This window comes from Pongo abelii, chromosome 9, assembly GCF_028885655.2.
Source record: "Pongo abelii isolate AG06213 chromosome 9, NHGRI_mPonAbe1-v2.0_pri, whole genome shotgun sequence".
NCBI classification, from domain to species: domain Eukaryota; kingdom Metazoa; phylum Chordata; class Mammalia; order Primates; family Hominidae; genus Pongo; species Pongo abelii.
In genome coordinates this window covers 123,339,573-123,366,417 of record NC_071994.2, presented here as the reverse complement: position 1 = coordinate 123,366,417, position 26,845 = coordinate 123,339,573, and the positions used below count along the sequence as shown (strand labels likewise).

At 55.0% G+C, this 26,845-nt stretch overlaps 1 protein-coding gene across 2 annotated transcripts; it reads left to right on the top strand.

The window, feature by feature from the left end:
- On the top strand, positions 1 to 26,845 carry TRIM29 (tripartite motif containing 29). 2 transcript variants are annotated; one of them, XM_002822590.5, is made up of 9 exons: positions 1 to 886; positions 9,592 to 9,687; positions 10,518 to 10,751; positions 12,227 to 12,425; positions 15,073 to 15,174; positions 17,471 to 17,563; positions 19,794 to 19,892; positions 22,709 to 22,785; positions 25,638 to 26,845. In XM_002822590.5, exons 1-9 carry the CDS (start codon positions 83 to 85, stop codon positions 25,698 to 25,700), a joined length of 1,767 nt encoding a protein of 588 aa, XP_002822636.2. In that variant the 5' UTR covers positions 1 to 82; the 3' UTR covers positions 25,701 to 26,845. The 2 variants fall into 2 exon arrangements, with proteins under 2 accessions (XP_002822636.2, XP_063567540.1); XM_063711470.1 differs by lacking the exon at positions 1 to 886 and adding an exon at positions 9,185 to 9,383.

The following is a 26,845-nucleotide window of genomic DNA, read 5'->3' as shown; positions in this document are numbered from 1 at the left end:
ACTCCCTGCCGAGACGCCTGCTAGAAAGGTCACCTATCCTGAACCCTAGCAATCCTGAAACAGCTCAGCCAAGCACCCTGCGATGGAAGCTGCAGATGCCTCCAGGAGCAACGGGTCGAGCCCAGAAGCCAGGGATGCCCGGAGCCCGTCGGGCCCCAGTGGCAGCCTGGAGAATGGCACCAAGGCTGACGGCAAGGACGCCAAGACCACCAACGGGCACGGCGGGGAGGCAGCTGAGGGCAAGAGCCTGGGCAGCGCCCTGAAGCCAGGGGAAGGTAGGAGCGCCCTGTTCGCGGGCAATGAGTGGCGGCGACCCATCATCCAGTTTGTCGAGTCTGGGGACGACAAGAACTCCAACTACTTCAGCATGGACTCTATGGAAGGCAAGAGGTCGCCGTACGCAGGGCTCCAGCTGGGGGCTGCCAAGAAGCCACCCGTTACCTTTGCCGAAAAGGGCGAGCTACGCAAGTCCATTTTCTCGGAGTCCCGGAAGCCCACGGTGTCCATCATGGAGCCCGGGGAGACCCGGCGGAACAGCTACCCCCGGGCCGACACGGGCCTTTTTTTACGGTCCAAGTCCGGCTCCGAGGAGGTGCTGTGCGACTCCTGCATCGGCAACAAGCAGAAGGCGGTCAAGTCCTGCCTGGTGTGCCAGGCCTCCTTCTGCGAGCTGCATCTCAAGCCCCACCTGGAGGGCGCCGCCTTCCGAGACCACCAGCTGCTCGAGCCCATCCGGGACTTTGAGGCCCGCAAGTGTCCCGTGCATGGCAAGACGATGGAGCTCTTCTGCCAGACCGACCAGACCTGCATCTGCTACCTTTGCATGTTCCAGGAGCACAAGAATCATAGCACTGTGACGGTGGAGGAGGCCAAGGCCGAGAAGGAGGTAAGCGCTGGGGCCCCTCCTGCCCCTCCAGGCCTCTCCTCTCTCACCCCACCCCTCCGACCTTCATCTTCTCCACTGGGGCTTCCTCGGGTTTGGGGCTTAAGTTTCTACTGTCCTTGGCTCTTTTAGAAAACATTTCTTTCCCCTCATGCCCCCCGTCCCCCCTAATCCCAGCTGGGGATCAGAGGTGGCTCCCCAATCCCCTAAGGTCTCAGGAGACAGGGACATTTTCTAGATGAGCAGATGGAGACTAAGAAAAGATTGGGGGCCTGACCAAAGTCATAGGATAAATTCAAGTCAGGTTAGAGAGCATGACCCAATAGCACAGAACTCACTCCTGGGCTCTGTGCCTGGCTGAGGTGTTTCTTTCTTCTTCTTCTCCTTCTCCCTCTTCCTCTTCCTCTTCTTCTTCTTCTTCTTTTTTTTTTTTCTTTGAAGAAGAGATAATTCCTCCAATCTAAGTGGGACTGGCCCCTGGGGAATGAGTTGTGGGTGAGGAAAGATACTAGAAGGAGAGAATTTTGGGGCCCACTGAAAGGTCCTTCCTGCTGTCTTTATAGTTTTTATTTGTCGTACAGTGGCTTCTTGTTCTAGCTGATCCCCAGCTGGTCTCTTGACTTCTTCCACAGCCTCCTTTATCCTTTTCCCAGCTGGGCCCTGTGTTTTGTGTGTGTGGTTGTGTGTGGACACACCTATTCCTGCACGCGGACACTGTTGGGGAAGTTTGGAGTTTGTGTGTGGATGGCGCGTACATGTACAGCTAGTCCCTGACTTAGGATGGTTTGATTTACGATGATGTGAAAGTGCTATGCTTTCAGTACAGTATTCCATAAAATCCAACACTTTATTACAAAATAGGCTTTGTAGTAGGAGATTTTGCCAAACTGTTGGCTAATATAAGTGCTCTGAACACGTTTAAGGTAAGCTAGGTTAAGCTATGATGCTTGGTAGGCTAGGTGTATTAAAAGCATTTTTGACCTATCACATTTTCAACTTACAATGGGTTTATTGGTAAATAACCCCATCACAAGTTGAGGAGCATCTGTATATGTGTTTATTTTATGTGCACGTGGGTGTTTTTGTGCCTTTGTGGATGTTTGCATGTATTCGTGTATGTGATACGTAAGTGTGTTTGCATGAGTTCTATGTGACTGTGCCTGTACTTCTATGGGGAGGAGCAGAGGCAAGTGCAGGCTTGTGGATGTAGCATACCTGGGGAAGGTGATTTGGGCGAAGGGCCCAGCTGTGGCCACTGCCCTTTGCCCCACAGATGTCGGGCTTACTCTTCCCTAAGGTACACAGCTTCCTGCAGTGGGTGGCTTTCCTGGGGCAAACCTTCCTGGCCTCCAAAGCAGTGAACTCCACTTTCCTGAAGAGCTTCTGCACACCTCAGATCTGGACAGCACAGGATTCCTTCCTGCCCAGCCTTCCTGACCAAGAGGAGCTGGTTGATTATTCTCTCCCTTCATCTCTCACCCACACCCCTGGACAGAAAGGGCCGAGGTAGAGAGGGGAACAGACTCACAGATCCCTTCCAGAAGCCTCGTTTGGCCCAGGAAGATGTTTCCAGCTTCCCCCATCTTCCGACCCCAGCGTGGCCTCAGGCTTCATACTGGGAGATATAGATGGGACAGGGGCCATGAAACTCATTCTGGGGAGTTTACTTGGGAGGTTAGACAGAACAAGAGGCAATCATCCTCATCACAGTAGCTGAGAAATTGCAGAGCCTCAAACAAGGTTTTAGGAAATGTGACCAAGTTCCAGTCCCAGTTTTTGCCTCTAACTAACTGTAAGGCTGTGAATAAGTCCTTTCCATTCTCAGTCTCAATCTCCCAAGGGGTGAGGCTAGATTGTTGGTTTTCAAATTACCCCACAGAGCCCTAGAATTCTTAGAAATGTCTTCAAGGCCTCAGGATGAGGAGGGGGCAAAGAGGTGTCAAGAAGGCGGAAGGTTCATGTTCCCACCTCAACTACAAGCAAAGGACATTCTTATTGATCATCTTCTATGTGGGTTTGGACTCAAATTTGGTCTGAGCCAAGGATATCTCTGCTTAAGCCTGGGTACCCCTGGAAAAGGTGGTTCTGGTGGGCAGGCGGGTCATCTGGATGTGCCAGGAGCTCAGAGTTCAGAGTTCAGGTTCTGGCATGGGGGCCGCTGAGGGACTCACAGTTCTTCCTTGAGGGAGGGCTCATGATGTAGGTCAGGAGGCAGGGCTCATACACCCAAACAGGACTGGGGAGCACCCGCCTAGTTATGCAGAGCGGCTATAAGTCAACATCAAGCTGTAGTAGACAGAATGCCAGGCCAACAGGTATTAGCAACCCCCTCAGTGTCCTCCCTCACCTTGCAAATAGGGACACAGGCACAGAGGAAGGTCCAAGGTCCTTGTTTGAGGAGGAAGCCCCCTAAGCCCTCTTCCAGTGTTTGAGAGTGCCTCAGGGAAAGGGCCCCAAGGAGATGGGATTGGGATATGTGTGCTTTAGGAGAAAATGCCTGGTGCCCTAAAGTGACTGCGATGGTGGGAGCTTCAGGTAGCCTGTGTGTGTGTGTGCACACACATGTGCACCTGCAGCATAGGGCTAGGCAGGGAGAAGTGGAGCCAGGAAGCCAGGAGACTGAGCTGGGCACACGGGCTGTCTCGGCCTGGCTCTGCTGGAATGTCAGAGGTGGGGGACATTGGCACAGAGCAGGGTTAGTAGGTAGATGGGCCAAAGTGAATGAGCATGCCAGTCCTGGCATCCTTTTGAGGCATCTCCTGCAGACCCAAACATCAGCCCACACATAGCTGTTTGCAAGCAGCCTTGTTCAGAACCTGTTCTGCAGGCCAGTGGTGAAGACCCAGGTGACATAGCCTCAGACCTGCCTCGATTGGTTGTGTGAGGCTAAGATGACACCCAGGGCTGCGGGTGCCCGTCTTCTGGGCCTCAGCTCTACCTACAGACTCTGAGCAGAGTCTCTGTTAGAAAAAGATCACTTGGTGTGACAACATGACAGCACCTTTCTCTGGTGGTCCCTGGGTCAGCATGTTTCCAATTCCACCCCAAATGTCACAATAGGCCTCATACATGTCCTCCTGTCTTCCCCTCTGCCACTGAACACTTCCCAGGCTAGGTTAGGTGGGTGAGATTGAAATGTACACGTACATCTGTTTCTGTGTCTTATGGCCCTTCCTTCTGCCTATCTCAAGCTTCAGCAGGCCAGGATGTTAAGACCTCCTGGGTGGATGGCTGGCTGCTCTTGGGGGGCCCTGCCCTGTCATGGGTCTGGCCTGCTCTGGGGTGGCAGCATGACGAGGCATGTGTGGAGGTCACTCAGCTAGGAGCATTGCTTTGGAGAGGCTCAGCCTCATACCTCCTCCACTCTCTCAACCCCACCATTTGGTTCTATTCAGTTCTCTCACCACATCTGTGGCTTTGTTTCTCATCTCGTTGCCCAATTCTAACACGACAGCTGAGCCACTGGCTGCTGGGCGTGGGCAGCTGCTGGTCCTTGCATTTCTGAGCAGCGCTGGTCTGCCCAGGAAAGCTCTCTGGGATTTGGGAAGGGGAGCCGGGCTAAAGGCCAGGGTGCCCTGGAGGGGCTGGGCCCACTTTCCCTGGAGACCTTGGTGACTTTGGGGGGAGAATGCTTGCTCTGGGACAGGGTGGGTGAGAAAGGAGGTAGGGGGACCTCTCTGGGTGTTAAGGGGGAAACAACAAAATAAAAGAGGCTTGGAGACAGGAAGCAGGGGAGCAAAGTGACAGGCAGGCAGGAGACAACCCAGTGTCTATGGCACACACCTGAGTGCCAGTGCTGGGCCCAGCATGTGCTACTTGTAGATGAAGAAACAAGGTCAAAGCCGTCAAGAGACTTACACAAGTTGCAGCACCCAAGAGTGGCAGAGCTGGGATTCCTTTCCGCTATTTTAAGCCTTTTTGTTCCTGTAGGATTGGAAGGGTCTTCTTGAGATCACCGAGTCCAGTGGCTCCCAAACAGCAATCCCCAGACCAGAATCAGCTGGTGAATTGTTGAAACACAGATTTCCAGGCCTTAGCCCAGGAGGTATTTTAAAGGTCTCCCTAGAGAATTCTAATGTGTAGCTGGGTTGGGAATCAGAGATCTAGTCCAATTTCACCACAGGGAAACCAAGGCCCAGGGAGGGGAGGTTCCCACTGTGCCTGCGTCCCCATCTGCAAGGTGAAGGAGGAGACTGAGGGGGCTGCTAACACTTTGTGGGTCTGGCATTCTGTCTTCTTCCCCACTCTTGGCCTGGAGATGGCCAGGGTGATACCTTCCTTGCCCCATCTCACCCCTCCCCTGACTTGAGGCTGTGAGGAAGCAAAAGGAACAGTAAATCTCAGTCAAGCAGACTAACTGATCCTGGGCTGTTTGACGTCCAGGTGGAGATGGGGAAATCTATCCAGCATTTCAGATTCTTATCCAGATAATTACCGTTTGTCTGAGAGTACAAATTTGGCAATTAACTGGCTCATTTGGCAAATGTCACAGCCGACGGCCCATGTAGTGAATTCAGGCCAGGGGAAGATCATGACCAGTCCTCTCCTCCCTGGAGGCAGTGCAGGTACACCTATCCAGGTGGATGCTCAGGTGTGTCTCCACCTGAAGACCACATCCAGGTTGAGGCACTGCTAGCTGCTGCACCACCTGTCTGCTCTCGGGAAAACCTCTGCTCATCCAAGGCTGAAGGATTTCAAGGTTAGGTGGCCCATGCAGGGCCCGTTCCTGGCATCAGAGAGCAAGAGGCAACCAGACAGGTGTGGGAGAAGGGAACAAAGGAGTCATTTAGGGACAGGCCTGGGCAGGGAGGAATGAAGCGGAGAGTAGGAAGTCAGGAGGGAGGCGTGGGCAGGGCGGGACTGTGGGGATCAGAGGCCCTGTCAGCCATCAGGGCCTTCAACCACTTTCTGAGGGAAGAGGGAGAGAGGGAGAGAGAAAGCTGGGGCCTCAGAGGACAATGGGGAGGGTGCTGGGAGGGAAGCGGGGGCAAAAGGAAAGAGATGGAACTGCCAAAGTGCCATCTGCGAGGTGAAGGGAGCATGGGAGGGCTTAGGTCAGCAGGAGTGAAGGGGAAGGACGATGCCACAGAAGACACACAGGACAGCCTAGTGCCACCACCTCTAGGTGCGCCTCTTAAGGCACAGAATAGGATCTGAGTCCTGTTGTTGCAGCTTGGCCTCACCGCTTTCCAACTGTGAGAATTCAGGCAAGCTGTGTAATCTTTACAGGCCTCGGTTTTCACACCTGTGAAATGGGGGGGATAATGCCACTTACCTCCACAGGAGGCTTTTGCTGGTTAAAGGAGAAAAGTCCTGGCACATAGTAGATGCTCAGTAATCAACACTGCCTTCCTTCCCTCTCCTAGTGTTGAAGGAGAGCCCAGCGTCTTTTAAACCTTCCCATGTTATATTAGTTCCTATACAGGAAAAATTGCCAAGAGCTGAACAGACACGAGGTGCACCCCTAGGTGTCACCCCAAATGCTCCTCCCCCGACAGGGTAGGACTCATCCCAGAGGTGAAAAAGGACCGTTCTAGCAGCACAGAGTTCCCAGTCCAAGGGAACTCCAGGAGCCCGCTGTGTCCTGCCGGTCTTGCAAGACATGCTGTGGGAACAGGGCCCCTTCCCAACCTGTGTCCGACTTCTTCAGTGCCCCAAAGAAATAGGAGGCCAAGTCTCTCCTCCACCCTGACCGACTCTTCCGCCCACAGCTGCAGACAGTCTCCCCTTCTGACCCTGCCCTCACAGGTTTCCACATCATCCGCCAACACCTCTGGCACTACTCTCCACCCCTCGGTGCTCAACTAGCCCTGTTGCCCTCTTCCCTGGTTCCCTTACACAGGATGGACTCCCGGGGGACTGGCCTCTCCCTGCCCTTGGCCTAGACACTTCTTTGTTCTAATCCCCATTGAATTCTGCATCCCTGAACTCACTGTCTCCTTCATCTGTCTTGGCCAATGAATCCACGCTCACCTGGGGAGACCTTTCCTGCTCTGCAGCCCCAACCATGCAGCCCTCACCTTGTCTCCCTGTGCACTTCTGCTCACTCCAGGCACTCGACTCGTGGCCTTCACCTTCTCTGGTCAGACCTTCTTCCACTTGCAGGTGGTTAGTCCACCCTCATCCCCTTCTGTCCTCCTTCACTTCCACCAGTGTCCTTCAATCTTCAATTATCCACGAGCTACGCTTCCATCTTGCATTCAGCCCAGTGTCTTGACCTCGCCAGCCTCTCTCTGCACTCCCTACTGTTCACTCTGTGTCTGGACAGTGTACACACTCCATCTGGATCCCAATCCAACAGCATACACTATCCTCACCACTGAACACCACCAACACCTCGCCTGACCACATCTGCTGCGCTCCTCACTTGCCAATGCCGGACCCACCTGCCCACCACGCTGCATACACTGCTCCGAGCATGGTGTGAGTGACAGCACCCAGCCTGGCCCCTGGTCCACGGAAGGTGCGCACACAGTAGTGATGATGGGAACCATTGCTCAGACGGTGCTCACGCTGTGCCAAATGCTTTCTGGGGGCTTCACTCCCAATCCCAGGGCATCCCACAGCTTCCCTGGGAGGCAGGTCCTCTTCCTGCTCCCATGGACCAGACAGGGCTACTGAGGCACAGAGCAGCCAGGCAACTTTCAGAGGCACCTGCTGTCCTGTGCTCCCGGGGAGCTCCCTCTGAGCCCACCATTGCTCATTTCATGGAAGGGCTGCCCATCTCCTATTTGAGACAGGACTTTTACCAGCGCTGGGCCCTGGCCTATGGTGGGAGGGATTTTGTTTTGTTCTCTGCTTTCCTTTCCATCAGACCTTGTTCTCAGGGTGGTAAGGTGGGGTGAGGAACCCAGGTGCCAACTCCTCCATCACTGAGCTGGTTCAGGAGGTTGGGGGTCTCCAGCTGTTCCCCAACCTTGGACTTCACTCAGGAGTTCTCCAGGGATGAGAAAGGTGCTTGGGACAGACCCCCAGTCCACTCTCTTGGACTCTTCCTCACAGCTCAGATCTGTTTGCCAGGTCCAGCCTCCTCGGAGGCCTTTGGGGCTGTGGGATCTGCCAGCCTGTGTTTCCTGGGCTCTTGAGCTCTGCATCATCAGAGAGTGTGAGGGCTGAGTTTCTGCCATTACAGTGGGCCTCCTTTCTCTGTTTTCCACTCTCTCACCACCTTATTTATTGGCTGCTGGCTTCTCTCCAGCCTTTTTTTCCAGAGATGGGGCCAAATCTCCATCCTCATCTCCTTAGGTCCTCTTTTCCATCTCTGGTGATGGTATTTTCCATGCTATGGCATTTCCAGCCCTTTGCTGGTGGGGCAAATGCTACTGAGAACATCTCTGAATCTCCCTGCCTGGAGAGCCCAGGAATGTGGTGGTGGGGTCGGGGAGGCCAGGGATTCAAGGACTCTCTGGGAAGCTCCGTGGCTCTTGCCCCATGCCTTCCCCACCCTCTGGGCACCTTTTCCAGGAAATCCAGGGAAGCTCTAGCTGCCATCGGATCCACTTCCCTGGGTGCCTGCAGCAGGTCCCCTGTTAGCACTCCCTTGACCCGGTGGGGCGTTCAGAAGGTGTGCCGCGTGGTGATGCATGTTCCCAGGTGCTCATGACTCCTGGCTGATGGGACTCCCATTCCTAGAGGTTTGTGGCTTCCTCACCTTGACTATTCTTTTGGGCTCCTCAAGGAGATGGCCAGAGAAAGGGGTGGGACTCTGCATTCAAAACCCAGTGGTAGTGGGGAGATCTGGAGCAATCCAAGGCTCTCTTGGATGCTTTGTTCTGTCAGGTGGAGATCATCCACCTATTGTCCATGTTAGAAGGGGCTTTGAGAGTCCTACAGGGCAGCCCAGCAGAACAGAGGCTTGGCTGGATGGGATTGGCCTTAGCTTCCTGCCTCTCCTTTTGTCTCTATTGTGACTGCTTTTCAGAGAAGGGCATTTCCCCAAATGAAAGGTGAGTATGGGAGTGAAAGCTAATGTCCCAGTGTGCTACTGATACAACCTCTTCCTAAACCACCCCAGACCCCAACAGTCTGTGTCCTCTTCCTGAGCAGGGGTCCCTACAACCTCTTCTTCCACTCTACACTGCCTTCCTCTCTAGCCTTCTCCTTCCCCAGAGCCCCTGGGTAAAAGTCTCTGTCTTGCCAAAACTGCAGAACGCCTTCCCTTTCCCATAAACAGGTTTTATAGCTGTGCCTGCCCAGACGGAGTCCACGCCGGCGGCAACCGCAACCCTGGCTGCTGCTTGCAGCACAGCCCTACGTCATGCCATAGAAACGCTGCACACTGTTACTGCCACGAGACACTCCCTGGGCTGGGCTGGGCTGAGCTGGGCTGGGTCCCCTTCCTTTCTCTTCCCATTGCTCCAGGTCCACTGAAAGGGGCAAGCACCCTGTAAATGAGTTTCCCTCCTGCTCATGCTGGGTGGAGGAGACAGGCAGAGGCTTAGCCCTTAAAAAGACATGGCTAGGATATCCAGCCCTAGTAGCCTGAGAATACAGCAAGATGGTATTTAACTTACTGCTAGATCCTTGGCGACTGGCATGGTGCCTGGCATATCCGAGGTCCTGATGAATGTTTGCTGAATGAAGAGCTGAATAGATGAGTGATGAGCCCTGGCTGTGAGTGTGCCCCCTGAGTGGACCCGCTCCCTGGTTCTCTGGTTCTCTTCCATCTCCTCCCCCTGACTTCGCCAATCCTGGCTCTTTCTCTGCAGACGGAGCTGTCACTGCAAAAGGAGCAGCTGCAGCTCAAGATCATTGAGATTGAGGATGAAGCTGAGAAGTGGCAGAAGGAGAAGGACCGCATCAAGGTGAGCAGCCCCCAAGCTCACCTTGCTGCTCCGTTACCCGACCTGGCCTGCCTGGAAAGAGGCAGGCCTTGGCTCCCATTTGAGTCCCAGGCCCACATAGACATCCCAAGGTGTTTCTTCTGGCTTCTCCCACCTCCTCTGACATTCTCACCAACTCCCCTTCTCAGTCTGAGCCAGGCACTCAGGTGGGATCCTGTCTGTGACCTAATGCCCATTTCATATTAACCCAGCAAGTAAAGACCCCAGACTTTCCTCCAGTGTGTCTTCCAATGTCCTCCAATGTCTGTTCTGCCCACCAGACTCCCCAGCCACCAAATACACACCATTTCTTATCTACTTATGCCATTATGGCTAAATGTATATCTGCCATGGTTTGCGTAATTGCAAACTACAATCTGAAATCACTGCCTGCTTGACCCTGACTATATACACAGCCAGCATACACATTCATTTTCTGAATACACATTTCTACATATACATTCATTTTCTGAATGATGTTTGGTTCTGGTTAGGGTTTCTGGGAGCATATTGTGACCCATGGGAGAACTTTGGGGCCCACAGGGAATGATGGCTCATATCGACCCACCAAGAGGAAGGAGCCACAGGTAGATAAGAAGTGTGGGCTGTGAACAAACCTGGCTATCTCTGTCAGTAGGTGGCATCCCTCAGTGATGCCTTTGAATGAGATTCTTGGCCAAATAGGCTTGCCAGGTTGGGGCAGTGGGAATGCCCTGATTCTGTGCTGGAAACCTAAAGACATACCCGACTAGGGTGATTTCTTTCCCTAACTAAAGCCCTGCCTAATCCCTTCCCTGACTCTGGACCTCCAGAGCTTCACCACCAATGAGAAGGCCATCCTGGAGCAGAACTTCCGGGACCTGGTGCGGGACCTGGAGAAGCAAAAGGAGGAAGTGAGGGCTGCGCTGGAGCAGCGGGAGCAGGATGCTGTGGACCAAGTGAAGGTGATCGTGGATGCTCTGGATGAGAGAGCCAAGGTGCTGCATGAGGACAAGCAGACCCGGGAGCAGCTGCACAGCATCAGCGACTCTGTGTTGTTTCTGCAGGTAACAAGCCACTCCTCTGTCACTCAAGCCCTCGATTTCACAATCCACTTTTCGAGACCCCCCTCCATCATCCATCCATCCACCTATCCACTTATCCACCTATTCATCTATCTGTTCATCCACCATCCAGCCATCCAACCATCCATCCATTCATCCATCTATCCAGGCTCCATTCTCCCTGTTTAATTTTTTTAATCCAATCCATTTCTTTACCTACTCTCAAGATGGCACACAAATATCACCTTTTACCAACTTCAATTGATATGTGCTAGCAGTGCTCTGTGCTCAGTAGGAAAGAGTTGTGAGATCAGTGAATCGGGTAGAGGAGGAGTGGTGTAGGAGTGCTGCATATTTGTTATCTTGGATCTAGTCCGTTTGTCTATTCATCCATTCATCCTTCCATCTGCTAGAGTGTTTTGGATACTACTGCATGCCTGGTACTCTATCAGGTGCTGTGGCAAATAGAGAAGTACAAGACATGGTTTCTGCCCCCAAGCAACTGCAATCCAGCTGGGAAGATAAGACATGTACAATTAGAGAACAGTATAGAAAAGTGTGTAATTAAATGATAAAGCATATGGCTCAGGAGATAAGTGCCTGTAGAAGCTCAGAGAAGGGGAGGCGGGCTGGAGGAAGCTAAGACAGCTTTGTGGAGGAGGTGGAGTTTGAACTGGGTCTTGGAGGCCGGTTAGGATTTGAGAGGGAGGACAGAGTCTTTGGTGAGGAGTAAGGGAAATGAGAAGTGCAAAGGCAGCACTGAGCATGGCATGTAAAGGTAGAAATACCACTGTGGGCTGGGCATGGTGGCTCACGGCTGTAATCCCGGCACTTTGGGAGGCCAAGGTGGGTGGATCACCTGAGATCAGGAGTTCGAGACCAGCCTGGCCAACATGATGAAACCCTATCTCTACTAAAAATACAAAAAATAAAAATAAAAAATTAGCTAGGCATGGTGGCACACACCTGTAATCCCAGCTACTTGAGAGGCTGAGGCAGGAGAATTGCTTGAACCTGAAAGACGGAGGTTGCAGTGAGCTGAGATCCAGCCTGGATCTCAGAGTGAGACTTCGCCTCAAAAAAAAAAAAAAAAAAAAAGAAAAAAGAAAGAAAGAAAGAAATACCACCATGGCTGACCCCAAATTCTATAGTAATTCCTTGCATTTCTTTAGTGCGTTCACTCCCAGTCTTTGCAGTTTGTGTCCCTCTCATAAATCCTATGAAGTAAACAGATGCACCCACTTTAGAGGTGGGAGTCGTGGAGTCACACATCTGAATGCTAGTGCCATCAGGGATGTTAGCATCCAGTGGGTTTTAGTTGAACCTTTTCACGTTACAGAAGAAACAAACATCCAGTGAGGAAGAGTGGGGCTTGCAGCGCTGAGACCCCCAGCTGCACTGTGAGAGCCCCTGGCAGAGAAGCGTCCTCATAGCTCATGAAGACCCAGGCAGTTAATGGTTCTTTCCTTTCTTGGTAGGAATTTGGTGCGTTGATGAGCAATTACTCTCTCCCCCCACCCCTGCCCACCTATCATGTCCTGCTGGAGGGGGAGGGCCTGGGACAGTCGCTAGGCAACTTCAAGGATGACCTGCTCAATGTATGCATGCGCCACGTTGAGAAGATGTGCAAGGCGGACCTGAGCCGTAACTTCATTGAGAGGAACCACATGGAGAACGGTAGGTCCCCTCTCGTGGCTGGGCCGCAAGGCCATAGACCTTTCTCTCCCAAATCAATTCCTGCTGCCTGACACGGGCTGGCCTCCAGTGAGCTTCTTCTCATTGTTCCCACCCACCTACCCTTCCTCAGGCTGTTTGGACTAGGATACAGGGATTCTAACCCTCCTCCTCCTTTGAACTTGCTGCCAAAGTTATGCAACTACAGCAAGAGACCTCCAGAGCAGGGACATCCTGGGCACTGGCTCCACAAATGCCTCCTCTCTGTGGGTTGTCCATCAAACTCAGAGACTGGTTTCATTCAGATCTACATCTAATTGCCGGGCCCAGCCCAGCAGCTGTGTGGATGCTGCCACTACTATGGGCCAGATTCCAAACTGGTGGCTTTGCAGACTCTAGCAGACATGACCTAGAACTGCAGGCATGCCTGGAGGGAGGACTTGCCTGTCATCGTGGCCATGCTGAGCAGTGCTGAGCCCAGAGGCTGGACTTGGCCTGTTGAGCTGGGCTGGGGATGGTGGGACACAGTGTCTCTGTGACTCACCAGCTCCCTTGAAGTCAGCTCTTCTTCTGAGTCATGCTGTTCCCTCAGAGGTCAACTGAATCATCTCACAGAAAACCTCTGAACCTGAGAAACAACATCGTCAAGTCCTTTTCCACCCAGTCCCTTTAGGGCCTGAAGCCTGGGCACTTTCCCCAAGGCCCCATCCAGTGTCCCAGGCGTTGCACGAGGCCTTGAGAGTACAGCCTTGTTAATGACTGCTAGACGTGAATACCCCAAAGGAAAGGACCCCTGATTGCTCTCCAGACACAGCATATGATTCTTTGGGGGAGGAGAAGGGGGTGAGGGGGATAAGAGTGTGCATAAGGGTTGGGGTTCAGGAAGCCATTTGTGCACCTTGGTGATGGCAATATCACACGGTGTCCCTGTGAAATATGGGGGACATTCAATCACACGCAAGGACAGATAAGCCATTTCAGCAAGACAATCAGTTGGCTTCAAACGGCACTCACATCCCGAAATCCTCCTTCTAATGACAATAGTGATGATGCTAATGGTGATGGTGACAGCTGACAATGATTGAGTGCTCCCTCGATGCTGGGCATTTCGCTGAGCTCCTCACGCACATTACCTTATTTTCCCTGCGGGGTGTACTGCATTTTACAGGCGAGAAGTTTGAGGCTCAGAGAAGCATCCTTTCAAAGGGCGCACAGCTCGGTAGGGGGTACGGCGGGGTTGAACACTCTGCTATTCAGTCTCCCATGCCCTCTTATCTGAGAAGCTGCGGCTGGCGGTGGCTGCAGAAGTGGGGTTGAGGAGTGTGATAATCATCGTCCCTGGGGTACAAACCGGGCAGGGAAACTCCTCTGGTGAGGTCCGGCCAGGCCTGGGGGGATGGCCTAGACTGGGGTAGGGTGAGCCTTGCGGAAACTGTTCAGTCTCCTGGCCTCTCACTGTCCCATTTCTAGGTCACAATGCTGGCCACGGCCTCTGTACAGGTGTGGCCCTGCGTCCTGTACGAGGTGTGTGGCGAGGTGGCAAGCAGAAGCAGGGATGGGCACTGCTGATTCAGTAGCCCACGCCTGTGCCTGGGGCCGTGGGGGCGGCTCCTCTGCCTCTGTGTTGTTTCTTCTTGTGGCTGCCGTGTGGATGCTGGGAGTGTGTCTGCTCTAGGAGGTGGTGGCCCGTGAGTCAGACAGTGGAGTGACCATCCACTCCTCCCCGATGTTAGCCTGCCCACCAGACCAGGGACTCATCCACACCGTCAAAGGCCCCTGCACTAAGAGACACCAGGCCAGTTCATCCTGGACTCTGTGGGGCACAGGGCTGGGCTAACACCTAGGAGGGCATTTGTTTATTCTTTGAGAATCTGCTGTGCACCAGGACACTGATAGGCGCCGGTGATGAAGATGAAGAATGAGGGTCTCATTCGGCACATTCCTCCTCTTGCTCAGGAGAGAGAGAGAGGGAAGGACAGGGAAAGTAGAACACGGGGAAGTCTAAAGAGAAAGGAATGGGGTAGAGGTGGCTGAGGGAAGTCAAGCATCGAGCAGCAGATCTGTTTGAGTTAGGGGGTCTGCAGGTGAGTGGCCCCTGCCATAGCAGCTCACTCCACTGCCTGGATCCCTGGGCCATGGAGGCCAACACTGGGACCTCATCCCCTCACCTTAGGCTGCCAGCAGTGGCTGGGACTGAACTCGGAAGTAGGGAGCCAGAGCTCAATCCCCAACTCTGCCCTTATTGGCATGTGACATTGGGCAAACTGCTTCTCTTACTTTCTGAGTCTCAATTTCCTTATCTGTCTCAGGGGGATATAACCACAGTTGATGTATGGATCAAATAAGAAATGGGCATTAATAGCACCTGGTAAAGGTGAAGTGCTAGGAAGTGCTGTGCACACAATCTTATTCACAAGGGCTCAGTCCAAGAGGGTGGATGGCTCTTTGCAGACACCTTCTCCACCAAGAACTCAGGAACCGAGTGAATGCTGGGCAGGGCGTCGTATTCTGTGAGGTTGGGGAAACTTGGCTGTCCCTGGGAGATAGGGGAAGGCCTATGGGGTGACTCATCTGAGCCCCAAAAGTCCCCAGTGGGCTGGCTCCTCCTTTCCACCTGGTTCCTCTGCTGACCCGACCCTCTCCTTCCTAGGTGGTGACCATCGCTATGTGAACAACTACACGAACAGCTTCGGGGGTGAGTGGAGTGCACCGGACACCATGAAGAGATACTCCATGTACCTGACACCCAAAGGTAAGAGGGAACCCCTCACCCCAGACCTAGTGTCTCTCCTGCTGCCTAGGGGCCCCTAAAGTCCGTGCAGTGACTCTCAGCCAGGTTTCTTCTGAGTGGGGGTGATGCCATGTCCAGTTTGCCTGGTAAAGTCCTGGCATCTACGTGTTGTCCTGATGTGATGATGAACAGCGTCGGCGTTAGCTCTCAGAGGTGTCCTGGTTCGAATGAGAAGTTACCTGGTGCCAGCTTCTCAGAGGCATTCCTCCTTGGCCACACAGGCAGCCCCTCTTTGCCCTCCTTGCCTTCTCACTTCCAGCCCATATCTCTGCTTCTCTTTCCTTCTGGAGGTCTCCTGGGCTCCCTTCTGCCAGGCCAGTGCTGTATTTTGCTTTGGCTCAGGTTTTGCAGGGGCTGAGCCCTGTGAGATGGCTGCCGACCCCAGGACCATTCTGCTCCCCTAGGTAGGGAGAGTGGTCCCTTCTCTTCTGAGTTTCCTGGCTCTGCACCCTGGCCCCCTTGGCCCTCCCTCCCAGGCCCTGGACAGTCCCAGCCTGCAAGGTGCCGGCCTAGCACAGACCAGTGCCTGCCTGTCCTTGCCCTGTGGTGGCCTCTCACATTCTTGGGCGCCAGCAACAAACCACAGCAATACCCGTTACATAAGGGTGGGTGTGCCGGCCCTCAGACCATGAGGGTGTGTGCCTGTGCATGTGGGAGAGGGAGGCTGGGGGAGGACGGAGGCATGGTAAGGCACAGGGGCTGGGGAGGGGGAAGCCTCCGGGAGCTAATCAGTAATTCACACACGTCTTACACACACACACACATATACACACACACACACAATGGGAGAGGCTTGGGGGATTTGGAGACATGAGCTCAACAGAAAAGCACCTGTGCCGCCCCACCCAGTTTGAAAACAACCCCTGGGCTTCTTGGTTGTTGGGCTGTCCCTCCTCTGACATTCCTGGTGTGGGCCAGGCCCCAGCCGGCCAGCCTGCCTCCTCCCTGCCTGGGGTGCTGTGCCTTTGGGCAAGTTCTGGGAGAGGATAAGCTGTTCTAACCAGCCAGCCCCAGCACCCCTCTCCTCAGAACCCCTACCTGGCCTCGGCCCGGCCCTGTCCCTCCTGTCTCTCCCTTCCATCCATGGACCAGGCCCTGGGGTGCCATCGAGTGCCCTGACGGGCTCCTGCGGGTCTCTCCTGCTCTGTAGGAGACTGAGGGCCCAGTTTGAGCCTCCTGCAGGCTGTAGGGAGGTGGTTGAGGGAACAGCAGCACCCACTATGATGCCACCCCAAGGGCCTAGGGCCTGGGGCATCTTGGGCAGGCCTCAGTACCCGTATCTGAAGAGAGGGGAGGTTGTGCTCATATGCTGGGAGACTTCCCAGCTCTGCACTGTGAGTCAGTCTATGATGTCTGCGATGGAAGAAACAGGTTCCCCCAGCATCCCTGCTCAAGTACTGTGGATAGCCTGTGCCGAGGACAGGAGGGACAGGAAATCTGCCCTCTGGGAGCTCCCAGGCTCAGGGTGGAGTTGGGGGGAGGACACGAAGGAATCACCAAGGAGATGAAAGAAACAAGGCCCCTAAAGGGACTGGGTCCTGAGTCTGGGAGCTTTGAGGTCAGTGGGATTGACAGTGGCTGTGACTCCTTCCCGGGAGAGGTGAGTTTCCAGGAACCTGTGCTCAGTAGAGGGAGCATGACTGCGAAGGGCAGAGGGCATCAGGGACCACAGGCACAAAGGCTTACAGGAAGGACTGGCGGGGCTGGAACTGGGGGTGTGGTGTCATCTGAGGGTCAGGTGGGGAGGGACAGAGGTAACAGAGGACTAGAATACGCATGGGGAGCTCATTGTTTTCAGCTGGGTGTCGGTGGGGTTATCAGTCCCCACTCCTTCCTCACAAGGCTGTTGTGAGAACCCAGGTGTGCGGGAAGGAAAGCACTTGTGAATGGAGGCTCTGATCTCCCGGGAAGCAGCAGCCTGGGTGGGCCCCTGGGAGGTGTTCCTGGCTCATCAGGCCACCTCCAGGAGGCTCCACCCTCACGTGGCTGAGAGCCCACTGCTTCTGCCCCGGTGGTTGCCATGGCCTCTCCAGGTTTATGCTGATGCTCTCCGCATGGTTACTAACAGAGCCCTTCTACTCTCAAAAGCATGCCAATTTGGGTGATAAGTTAGTTGACTGACTTATGTCAGACCCAAAGGACCTCTCTCAACGGTGGAATCCAGGTCCTGTGATGGGCACTTGGGCAACTTTTTGGGGGCAAGGAGTCCTGATGGGACCATTTTCTGCAATGACAGCCCTGTTCATCTGCTTCACAGGTGGAGCCCGGACATCATACCAGCCCTCGTCTCCCGGCCGCTTCACCAAGGAGACTACCCAGAAGAATTTCAACAATCTCTATGGCACCAAAGGTAGGTGGTGGCTCAGCTCCAGGGTGCACAGAGTTCATGTGGGGCTGTGCAGGCAGGAGGGGCATAGAGGTGGGGCCAGGGGCATGGGGCTGGGACCCCAGTGTGAGATGAATGTGGGAAGCTGGGATGAGTGGAGGGTCCAGGCATTGGTAGGGAGGGGTCCTACTTACCGAGCTTAATGTGTGTGTGTGTGTATGTGTGTGTGTGTGTGTGTGTGTACATGCGTGAGGGACACCGTTAGTTAGGCTGGAGGAAAAACAGCCAGGAATCTCGGCATCCCTGGAGATCCCTGAGTCCATGTGCTCTTCTGATCCCTGAGGAAGGATCTGGGGAAAACTGGGTCTGAGCAGCCACCTTGGGCTTAAGTGTGGGGAACCCCTCCCAGCAAGTATGAGGGCATGAGGACCCAAAGAGAATCTCTACTGATTTGAGTACTTCTGTAGTGAAAAGTCATACAGTGGTTAGTTGTCAACGTGGCTGTGACTGGAAAGGAAGGCACGGCAGGAAATGCGGCTGGCCCTGGAGCTCCAGGCGGTGAGGCGAACGAACAGCACCTTAAGACCCAGATGTGATGAAATGGGGGTGGGGATGTGGCTTCCCCAGGGGGAGCTGCTAAGTTCAGGGTCTCCCTCTGCCCAGTGCTCTGAGGGGACCATTTGCTCAAGGGCAGGGCCATGCATTCAATGAGACCTGGTTCTGGGAGGCCCTGGTTCTGTCCTGGGGGCTCCTGGCCACATGCCAGCCATGCATGGGGAGGGAGGGGACTGGGTCAGCCCCCACCCCAGACATAGCACTGGAGGACTCTTCAGTGAGGGCAAGACTCATGGAGACTGGAGGGTCAGGGGCACCAGAGCAATGCCTGGGCCTCTACATCCAGAATTGGATTCACAGCTGTGACCAGTGGCACCCCCTCCTCCACATATGCAGTAGACCGTGGGCACCTTGAGGACAGAGCTGTGTCTGTCCTGTTCGCTGCTACAGGCCCAGAGCTCAAAAGTGGGAGGGGGTCAGGAAGCAGTTGTTGAGAGAGAGACTAAAGGCATGAGTGAACAGAAGGGCAAGGTGTCTGGCCTCGCGGAGCCCTGGCTGGACATGCTCACTGAAGCCTTGCTACAGAAGCTGCTTGGGATCCCTGTGGGAGGGCTTTGCACTGGGGCAGGTGGCCAACCCCAGCCATCTGTGACCCCTGAGTCTGAAAGTCAGCCCCCAGCCCTCCCCACAGGCAGCTAAGGAGTGAGCTTGACTAAGGAGGTCACTGATGCTTCAAGCCTGGCAGGTGGGGGTGTGGTGCTGGAGAAGTGTGCGTTACCCATGGGGACGCTGAGCCCCCCACTCCAGTGCCCTCTGAGTGCCCCCACTCCAGTGCCCCCTTTCCACTGCCTTCTTCTCCTCTGGACTATAGGACATGCCTGCACATGGGCGTGTGTTAGCCTATTCAACTTGGCAACTATCAACTGTCTCGTCCCCAAGTTTTAGGATGTGTTTGTATTCATTTGTTCGTTGGTTCATGCATTCTATCCATCAACCATACAATGAGCACCTTCCAGGAACCAGGCTCTGTGCCAGGCACCAGGTGTGATGCAGGGGCCAGACAGGCACATTCCCAGTTCATGTGAGCTCACTGTGGAAGACAGACAATTGAACATGTAATTGTGACCCAGAGGGTAGGGGGTGCAGGACGATGTGGGGATGGAGCTGAGGCACATGCAGACATTGGGGAGGTGCCATGTAAGCTGACACTTGAAGACCCCACCCATGAATTGCCAAGGGTGGCGAGCAGGAGAAGTGTCCTAGGCAGAGGACAGGGTCTGGGCACATAGCCTGGGGCAGGAGAGAATTTGGAGTGTCTCAGACACAGGCTTAGCCTGGTTTGAATGTCCAGTGGTGGAGGGAGGGCAGAGGTGAAGTCAAGAATGGGAGATGGTGAGTGGGTGGTGGGGATTGGGGGAAGCAACTCACGACAGAGCTGTGGGCTGCTCTTGGGACTTTGCCCCTTATTCTGAGGACAGTGGCCTTTAGGTAAGGCAGGGACCAGACTATGCTTTATATTTTAGAAAGACAGCTTTGGTGGCAGAAGGATGGGGGTGAGGCGTCACTGGGATCACACAGTGGCATCCTGGCTTAAGTTGTGGCCAGCGGCTGGAGAGTTATAGACCTGGCTGTGTCCTGGTCCTGCCTCCTCTCCCACTCCCAGCTGTGGGGGCCTGATAGCCCTTCTTTGTCCTGCCAGGTAACTATACCTCCCGGGTCTGGGAGTACTCCTCCAGCATTCAGAGCTCTGACAATGACCTGCCCGTCGTCCAAGGCAGCTCCTCCTTCTCCCTGAAAGGTGAGCTTGCCCACCCTGGCCCCTGCTTTCCTCCGCAGCTGCCTCACACCTCCCAAGCCCTGCTTGGGTCTCTTCCCTGAGCTGCTAGTTCCTCCCTCACCTCGTGAAGGAGAGAGGCCTGGCCTGAGAGCCCGGGAGCTGCCACCATGGTCTTTGCTGAAAATGAGGGCAGGGGTGGGGGCTGGGCCACATCAGCGTTTCCCAGGGCTTGTTTCACCACTCTCTAGTCTCTAACTACACGCTGCAACAACAGCTCTCAGTGGTCAGGATGGGGGGACATGCCATACTCCCTGCACCCTGCACCTCTCTGATCCTCAGGATGCTGCTTCTCCTACTGCAGAGTTTATTTAACTCCCAGCGTTGGATGGCTCTGGGGTCCTGTGGCCATGGAGCACCTGCCAGCATCCTGTAGAGCCAATCCTGCAGGCCCCCCTTTGGGAAAGGCAGGACCAGACCACCCTAAGTCCCCCTGAGACTGATTCTCTTTTCCTGCACTCTGTCCCCCGCCTGCCTGCGGTGCTCCCCAGCACTCTGACAAGGCAGAGTGATTGATGCCTCCTGTCCCCTGGTGCTGGGGGCATCCTGAGGGGGCAGGCTTGAATCAGACCCCAGCTATGGGCCCCAGACCCTCATGTATCTCCTGAAAGATCCCAGGGACAGTTCTAATGGCTGTGGTGGGAGTAACCCTGTCTCTCTTCTGGCACCCCAAACATCTGGCCTGGAAGTCAAGATCAGCACATTGGGTGGGCTCAGGAGAGGGAAAGGGGCTATGCAGGGCAGAGAGACCCCTGAGCAGTGGTCTCTGAGGCCTCATCACTCAGCTGTCCCTTCCGGCCCAGGGTCCTATGCTATACCCAGGACAGGGATTCTTGGAGCTGCCGGCAAGATGGAGGAGACAGGACTATGGGTGGAGGGTCCCAGCCTGCAGGAGCCCCGGGCATGTCCTAGCCCAGATCTGGGCCTGGGGAGCTCCAGGACTTGCCTCGGCCTGTTTGGCTTCTAGCAGGCGCCTTTCTGCTCTCTGCTGAAGCCTGGACCACAGAGCACCTGGCAGGGGAGGTGGCCGCCCTCAGGTGTGATTTAGAGCAGCCCCCAGAATGAGGTGTGGGTCCTTTTGGCCCATCTGGGACCAGCACTGTGCCACTAATGCCTCTCTCTCTCCCAGCAGGCACTGGGAAAACCCCTTATCAGTTCACCACCTTGGGACAGGCCACTGCAGAGTTTTCCAAACCACTGGGTCGCAGTGGGCTGTCTAAAACTAATCCCGGTACCTGCCCATTTTCCATCCCTCCCCTTTCCTCTTCCACAGCGGGGGCAGGTGGGACATGGGGGGCTCTCTGCCACTTCTAGGGTGTGCCGGTCCCTTCTCCCCAGAGCTCCCTGGAGAGGGATGCATGCCTCACCTGCCACCCCAGCACACTTTCTATCTGGACTTCTGCCTGCTGCACAAGGCGGGTGTCTTGGGCCCCCCTGACCCCACCCCTGTTTCCATTCTCCCCTCTCTCGTGGCTGGCATGGGATTTTCTTTCTGGGAACTGAGAGATGAGGCCTGAATTACTCCTTTTAATCTCCACTCAGGATCCCTGGAACCCCCCTTTCCAAGGCTGCCCCCACCCTCAGATGCAGGAAGAGACCCAGGTTCTTTGCTCTGCCTCCTCCCCCTCCTCCTTGCTCAGTGCCAACCTGGGAAGGGCCAACCCAACCGGCAGCCTGGCAGTGCTCATCATGAGCCTGACCTGCTCATCCTCGCTTAGAGCAGGGCAGGAGAGGGGCTTTCCCGAGACAGACCGCATGCAGCCTCTCACTCAACAGAGATCTGGCCCAGGACAGACCCTGCTTATTTCTTGAGGGCCTCAGCATCCAGGTCATGGCCTGTGTCTTCCCAGGCGTCCCTGCAGGCTGATGGCTGACACTGAGAGTGCCTTCACTGTGCTATGAACCAGAGCTCCTTTCAGGTCTGTCTGGGCTGAGGCGCAGGGAGTCAAGGCGGCCCTGCCTTAGACTAGCATCTTTGCAACCAAGCTCAGATAGCTAACCTGCTCCAGGCCTCTCGGGCTTGCCATCCTAACCCTGGGTGGCGGCCACAATGACAAATTCCTGCCCTTCTCTAGGCCCTAGTCTCTGGCTAGTGAAACAGGGGAGGGGCCACAGAGCCGGGGAGAAAAAACATGAATTTGGGTTTTGGATTTCCGGCACTCTGTCCCCCACCTGCCTGCGGTGCTCCCCAGCACCTGGTTTGGAATCCTGACTGCTGCTGTGCAACTCAAGCAAACTGCTGAGCTCATAGATACAGGGGCCAGGCTCAGTGAGGAGACATCTACAAAGTCCCTTCCACAGTGCTTGGCACAAGTGGGGCTCTGTGAATGGGAAGCATCATCCAAACAGCATAGGGGAGTCCAAGTGAGCGCCTCCTGCCGGGAAACTCTGGCAGGCCATGCTTATGCGTGGCGCTTCTGGGCTCTGGGAAGGGGGGGGCCCGTGGCGTAAACCTCCGGGGTGGGTGAGTGGAAATCCCTGCAGAGCAGCGCGATGCTGTGCTGGATGTGGGGGCAACACTCCCCTGCTGCCTGGTCCAGCCCACCTGGCCGGCTCCTCCTCCTTCTGTCTGCTTTGCTGCCTCCTCCCTTTGGCCAGCCTCCCCAGGATTTTCGGTTGCGGCACCCTGGCTGCTGCACGCGTCTTCAGGCGGCTGCACTTGGTAATGGGCTGGATGATGCTTGGTGGTCACTTTGGAGAAGGCAGCTGTGCTGCTCCGGCCCCGGGGGCCCCTGACCACCAGCGCTGCTCCCTTTGACCTGAGTCTCTTGTCTTCCCAGGCTATCCCTCCCTCATGCGGAGCCAAAGCCCCAAGGCCCAGCCTCAGACTTGGAAATCTGGCAAGCAGACTATGCTGGTAAGGGAAGTGCTGCCGGGAGGGCCTGGGCACGTCCAGAGACCTGGCACTGAAGGGGGCTCCCTGGAGGCAATAGGTTCCAGGGCCTGTGGGAGGACTTCTCTGGGCCGTGGGGTGGAGAAGGAGGCAGCAGTGGCCTGAATACCTGTACACAGCCGAGGGTAGTAGAGACCCAGGGCTAATGGGCAGAGGACTAGCTAAGCACACACTGTCTGGACCTCAGTTTTCTGATCTATAAAGTGGGCAGCCTTGGTTTTTTTACTTGGCAAATGCTTGTTGGCTGCCTATGCTAGTGGAATGACAGCTTGGGTTCTGCCAGCTCTGGGATTGTAAAACAGCCCAGCGGGAGGACAGGCCTCCTCCTAGAGATGGGTCCCATTTCCCTGGGGGCAGTTCTTCAGTTCTGACAGCATAGAGGCCATTGGGGTGATAATGTGGGGGCGGGAAAGGCTGGAAAGTCGGGACTAGATATATTTAGGGTCAATATCTAATGACCCAAGGCCAGGCATATCAGAAGAGCAGCATGACAGGGAAGCATGGCTTTGGGGTCCAGGACACCTGCTGACTGTGGCGTCCTGGATGAGTTAGATACCCTCTCTGAGACTCTTTCTTGCTTTTTATTATGTGGGGACTGGGATGATCCCCAGTGCCCGTTAGATCTGACATATCTGACCCTGACTGAGACCTCAGTGATCGGGGACTGTAGTTTACATGCAGAGCCCCTATGTGCCTGAATGCCTTGCTCCTGAAGGTCCATTCTAGGCCCTGCTACAGGAGTGGGCCAGCTGCCGTGGCATGTGGGTGGCATCAGGAGCTCTGCTGGAACCAGGGCCGGAGCCCTTGTTTCTTGCCGTCCTTGCAACTGGAGGTCAGAGCAGGAGAGGTGATTTGCCTTGGACCACAAAGAATGGCTGGGGATGGTTTAATTGGAGAGAATCTTTAATTGCTGGCGATGGGAGCTAAGTGATCGTGTGTGTAATTTGGAGCTGGACCCAGGGGCATTGCAACAGCAGGACTGCAGAAAGCAGATATGGGGAGAAAAAAGGTTTCTGTTCTAGATTCAGTCCTTCCCCTCCCTACTACATACTTTTCCACCCTCTCAGAGCCTGGGGCCCTGGAGAGAAGGCTCATCAGCACTTTGAGGCCCCTGGCAGAGCAAGGTTTTGGTGTCCAGCAAGCACCCAGCACTGGGAGAGTGGAGATAGGTGCTGGGGTGCAGAGAAGCTGAGCTGGGAATCAATTTCCCTGGGGGCTGGCCCCAGCTGTCTCATTGACTTGCTGTGTGAGTTTGCATGAGGAAAAATGGTTCCTTTGTGCCTCAGTTTTCCCATCCGTAATTAGGATGATTTCCCAGCTCTTCCAACTGCCATATGTGCTGTGACCTCAAGCCAGGGAGGGGAAGGGAGGGTGAGGGGAGCATTTTGCCCTGATGCCCACCTACCACTCCAGGCTTTTAACCAGACAATGCCATTCATTGACCTGCAACCCATATTATTGACCCAGTCTTCCTCAAAGAAAGGCTTCAGCCATTTCCAAATCTATTCACTTTGCCCTATGAATTGCTTGGGGTCCAGGCTGGCCCCTGGGGGTCAGGAGACCTGGTCCAGGCTCTGCTTTGCCAGTAAGTAGCTGTTCTTTCCCCTCCCTGGGTCTCAGTTTCTTCCTTTGTTTAAGAGGTGGTTTAAGCAAGGTCTGAGCATCCCTCAAGTCCTGCTGTGGACCAGACAAAGGCAAGGAGCTGACCAGGAGGTGTCAGTTCCCTGAGAGACAGGGCCAAGGGCAGTGCACCCTTGAGGTGTGTGTGTGAGGGGCAAATGATGTCTCCTGTATTGGGATCCGCAGGGCATGGGAGTGGGCTCAGCCTCTGACCCAGCTCAGGGACAAATCCTCTTCCTGAGATCCCCCGGGGGCTGACGGTGCTTGCATGGGTGAGCAGCAGCTAAGCCGTGCTCTTCCACTCCATCCTGGAGGGCTGCCTCCTCAGGGTCCTGATGAAGTTATCTGGGCAGGGTGGGGCATGCTGATTTCATGAAATTACTGGGAGATACGATACATGGAGAAGGCTGGGAGAGCTGTCACTGGGCTCTCTCTCCAGAGATGCTCCCTGTACCAATGGCTGGGGGAGGAGGAACAGGACAAGAGAGGCAAAGGGCTGTGGGGAGCCTGGGACCGTGTTAGACTGGGGCAGTTCTTTACCCTCTCTGCACCCCCTCTGTAAGGGAAATTTATGCAGAGAGAGCCGAAGAAAATGCTGGAAGCCCTCGCCATAAGAGAAGTGATGCCGAGAACTGGCAGCTGGGGGTGTGGGTTTTGGAGGCAGCCTGCTGGGGCTTGGATTCCGGCTCCTTGCTTACCAGCTGAGTGACCTTGGGCAAGTTGCCTAGCCTCTCTGTGCCTTGGTTTGCTCAACTATAAAATGAATATGATAATAGTAATCTATTTAATTGGGTGGTTGTAAAAATTAAATGAGTGCATCCACATACAGCCCTCGGCACAGTGCTGTGAAGTTCTGTGGAGTAGAAAGTGCTATATAAATAGTAGCTGTGGTGGCGCTGGAGGAACCTCCTGAGCTGTGGAGAGAAATTTTGACCAGTGTGATGGGGGGCTGACGTCCAAGGTCACCCACTAACTATGGGAATGGACTCTAATTAGGATTCCAACCTGGAGATCCTGACTTTAGGGACCAGCTCCTCATCACAGGGTAGGTAAATCTTGCAGATCAGGCCAAAAGGCCCCTAGAATTCTCGGGGCTTGGATCACTGCTGCCTCCTGAGGCAGGTTAGGGTAGGGTGGGTCTAGGTAGCGGGCTCATCTGTCGTCTGGCCTCGCTGACACTCTTGTTTCCCCCACAGTCTCACTACCGGCCATTTTACGTCAACAAAGGCAACGGGATTGGGTCCAACGAAGCCCCATGAGCTCCTGGTGGAAGGAACGAGGCGCCACACCCCTGCTCTTCCTTCTGACCCTGCTGCTCTTGCCTTCTAAGCTACTGTGCTTGTCTGGGTGGGAGGGAGCCTGGTCCTGCACCTGCCCTCTGCAGCCCTCTGCCAGCCTCTTGGGGGCAGTTCTGGCTTCTCCAACTTCCCCACTGGCCACACTCCATTCAGACTCCTTTCCTGCCTTGTGACCTCAGATGGTCACCGTTGTTCCTGTGCTCAGAGGCCAACCCATCGCAGGGGTGAGATAGGTGGGGCCTGCCCTAACCCACCACCCTCCTCCTGGAGGGCTAGCAGGATCTGGGGGCTAGCAGTGAGTACCCGCATGGTATCAGCCTGTCTCTCCCGCCCACACCCTGCTGTCTCCAAGCCTATAGACCTTTCTCTCCAAGGCCCCATCCCCCAGTGTTGTCAGCAGGTGCCTGGACAGCACAGCCACCCGTCTCCCGTTCACGTGGCTCACCTCCTGCTTCCCAGAGGACTGGCCCGACCTGCTCTCTCTGGTCCTACCTATCAATGCCCAGCATGGCAGAACCTGCAGCCCTTGGCCACTGCGGATGGAAACCTCTCAGTGTCTTGACATCACCCTACCCAGGCAGTGGGTCTCCACCACAGTCACTTTGAGTCTGTGGTCCCTGGAGGGTGGCTTCTCCTGACTGGCAGCCTGACCTTAGCCAAGATATTCTTCTGTTACCTCTGCTGAGATAAAGAATTCCCTTAACACGATATAATCCACCCATGCAAATAGCTACTGGCCCAGCTACCATTTACCAGCCACTATACCATTTGCCTACAGAATTTCATTCAGTCTATACTTTGGCACTCTCTCTGGCGATGGAGAGTGTGGCTGGGCTGACAGCAAAGGGTGCCTTACACACTGCCCCCACCCTCAGCCATTGCCCCGTCAGAGGCTGCCTCCTCCTTCTGATTACCCCCCATGTTGCATATCAGGGTGCTCAGGGATTGGAGAGGAGACAAAACCAGGAGCAGCACAGTGGAGACATCTCCCGTCTCAACAGCCCCAGGCCTATGGGGGCTCTGGAAGGATGGGCCAGCTTGCAGGGGTTGGGGAGGGAGACATCCAGCTTGGGCTTTCCCCTTTGGAATAAACCATTGGTCTGTCA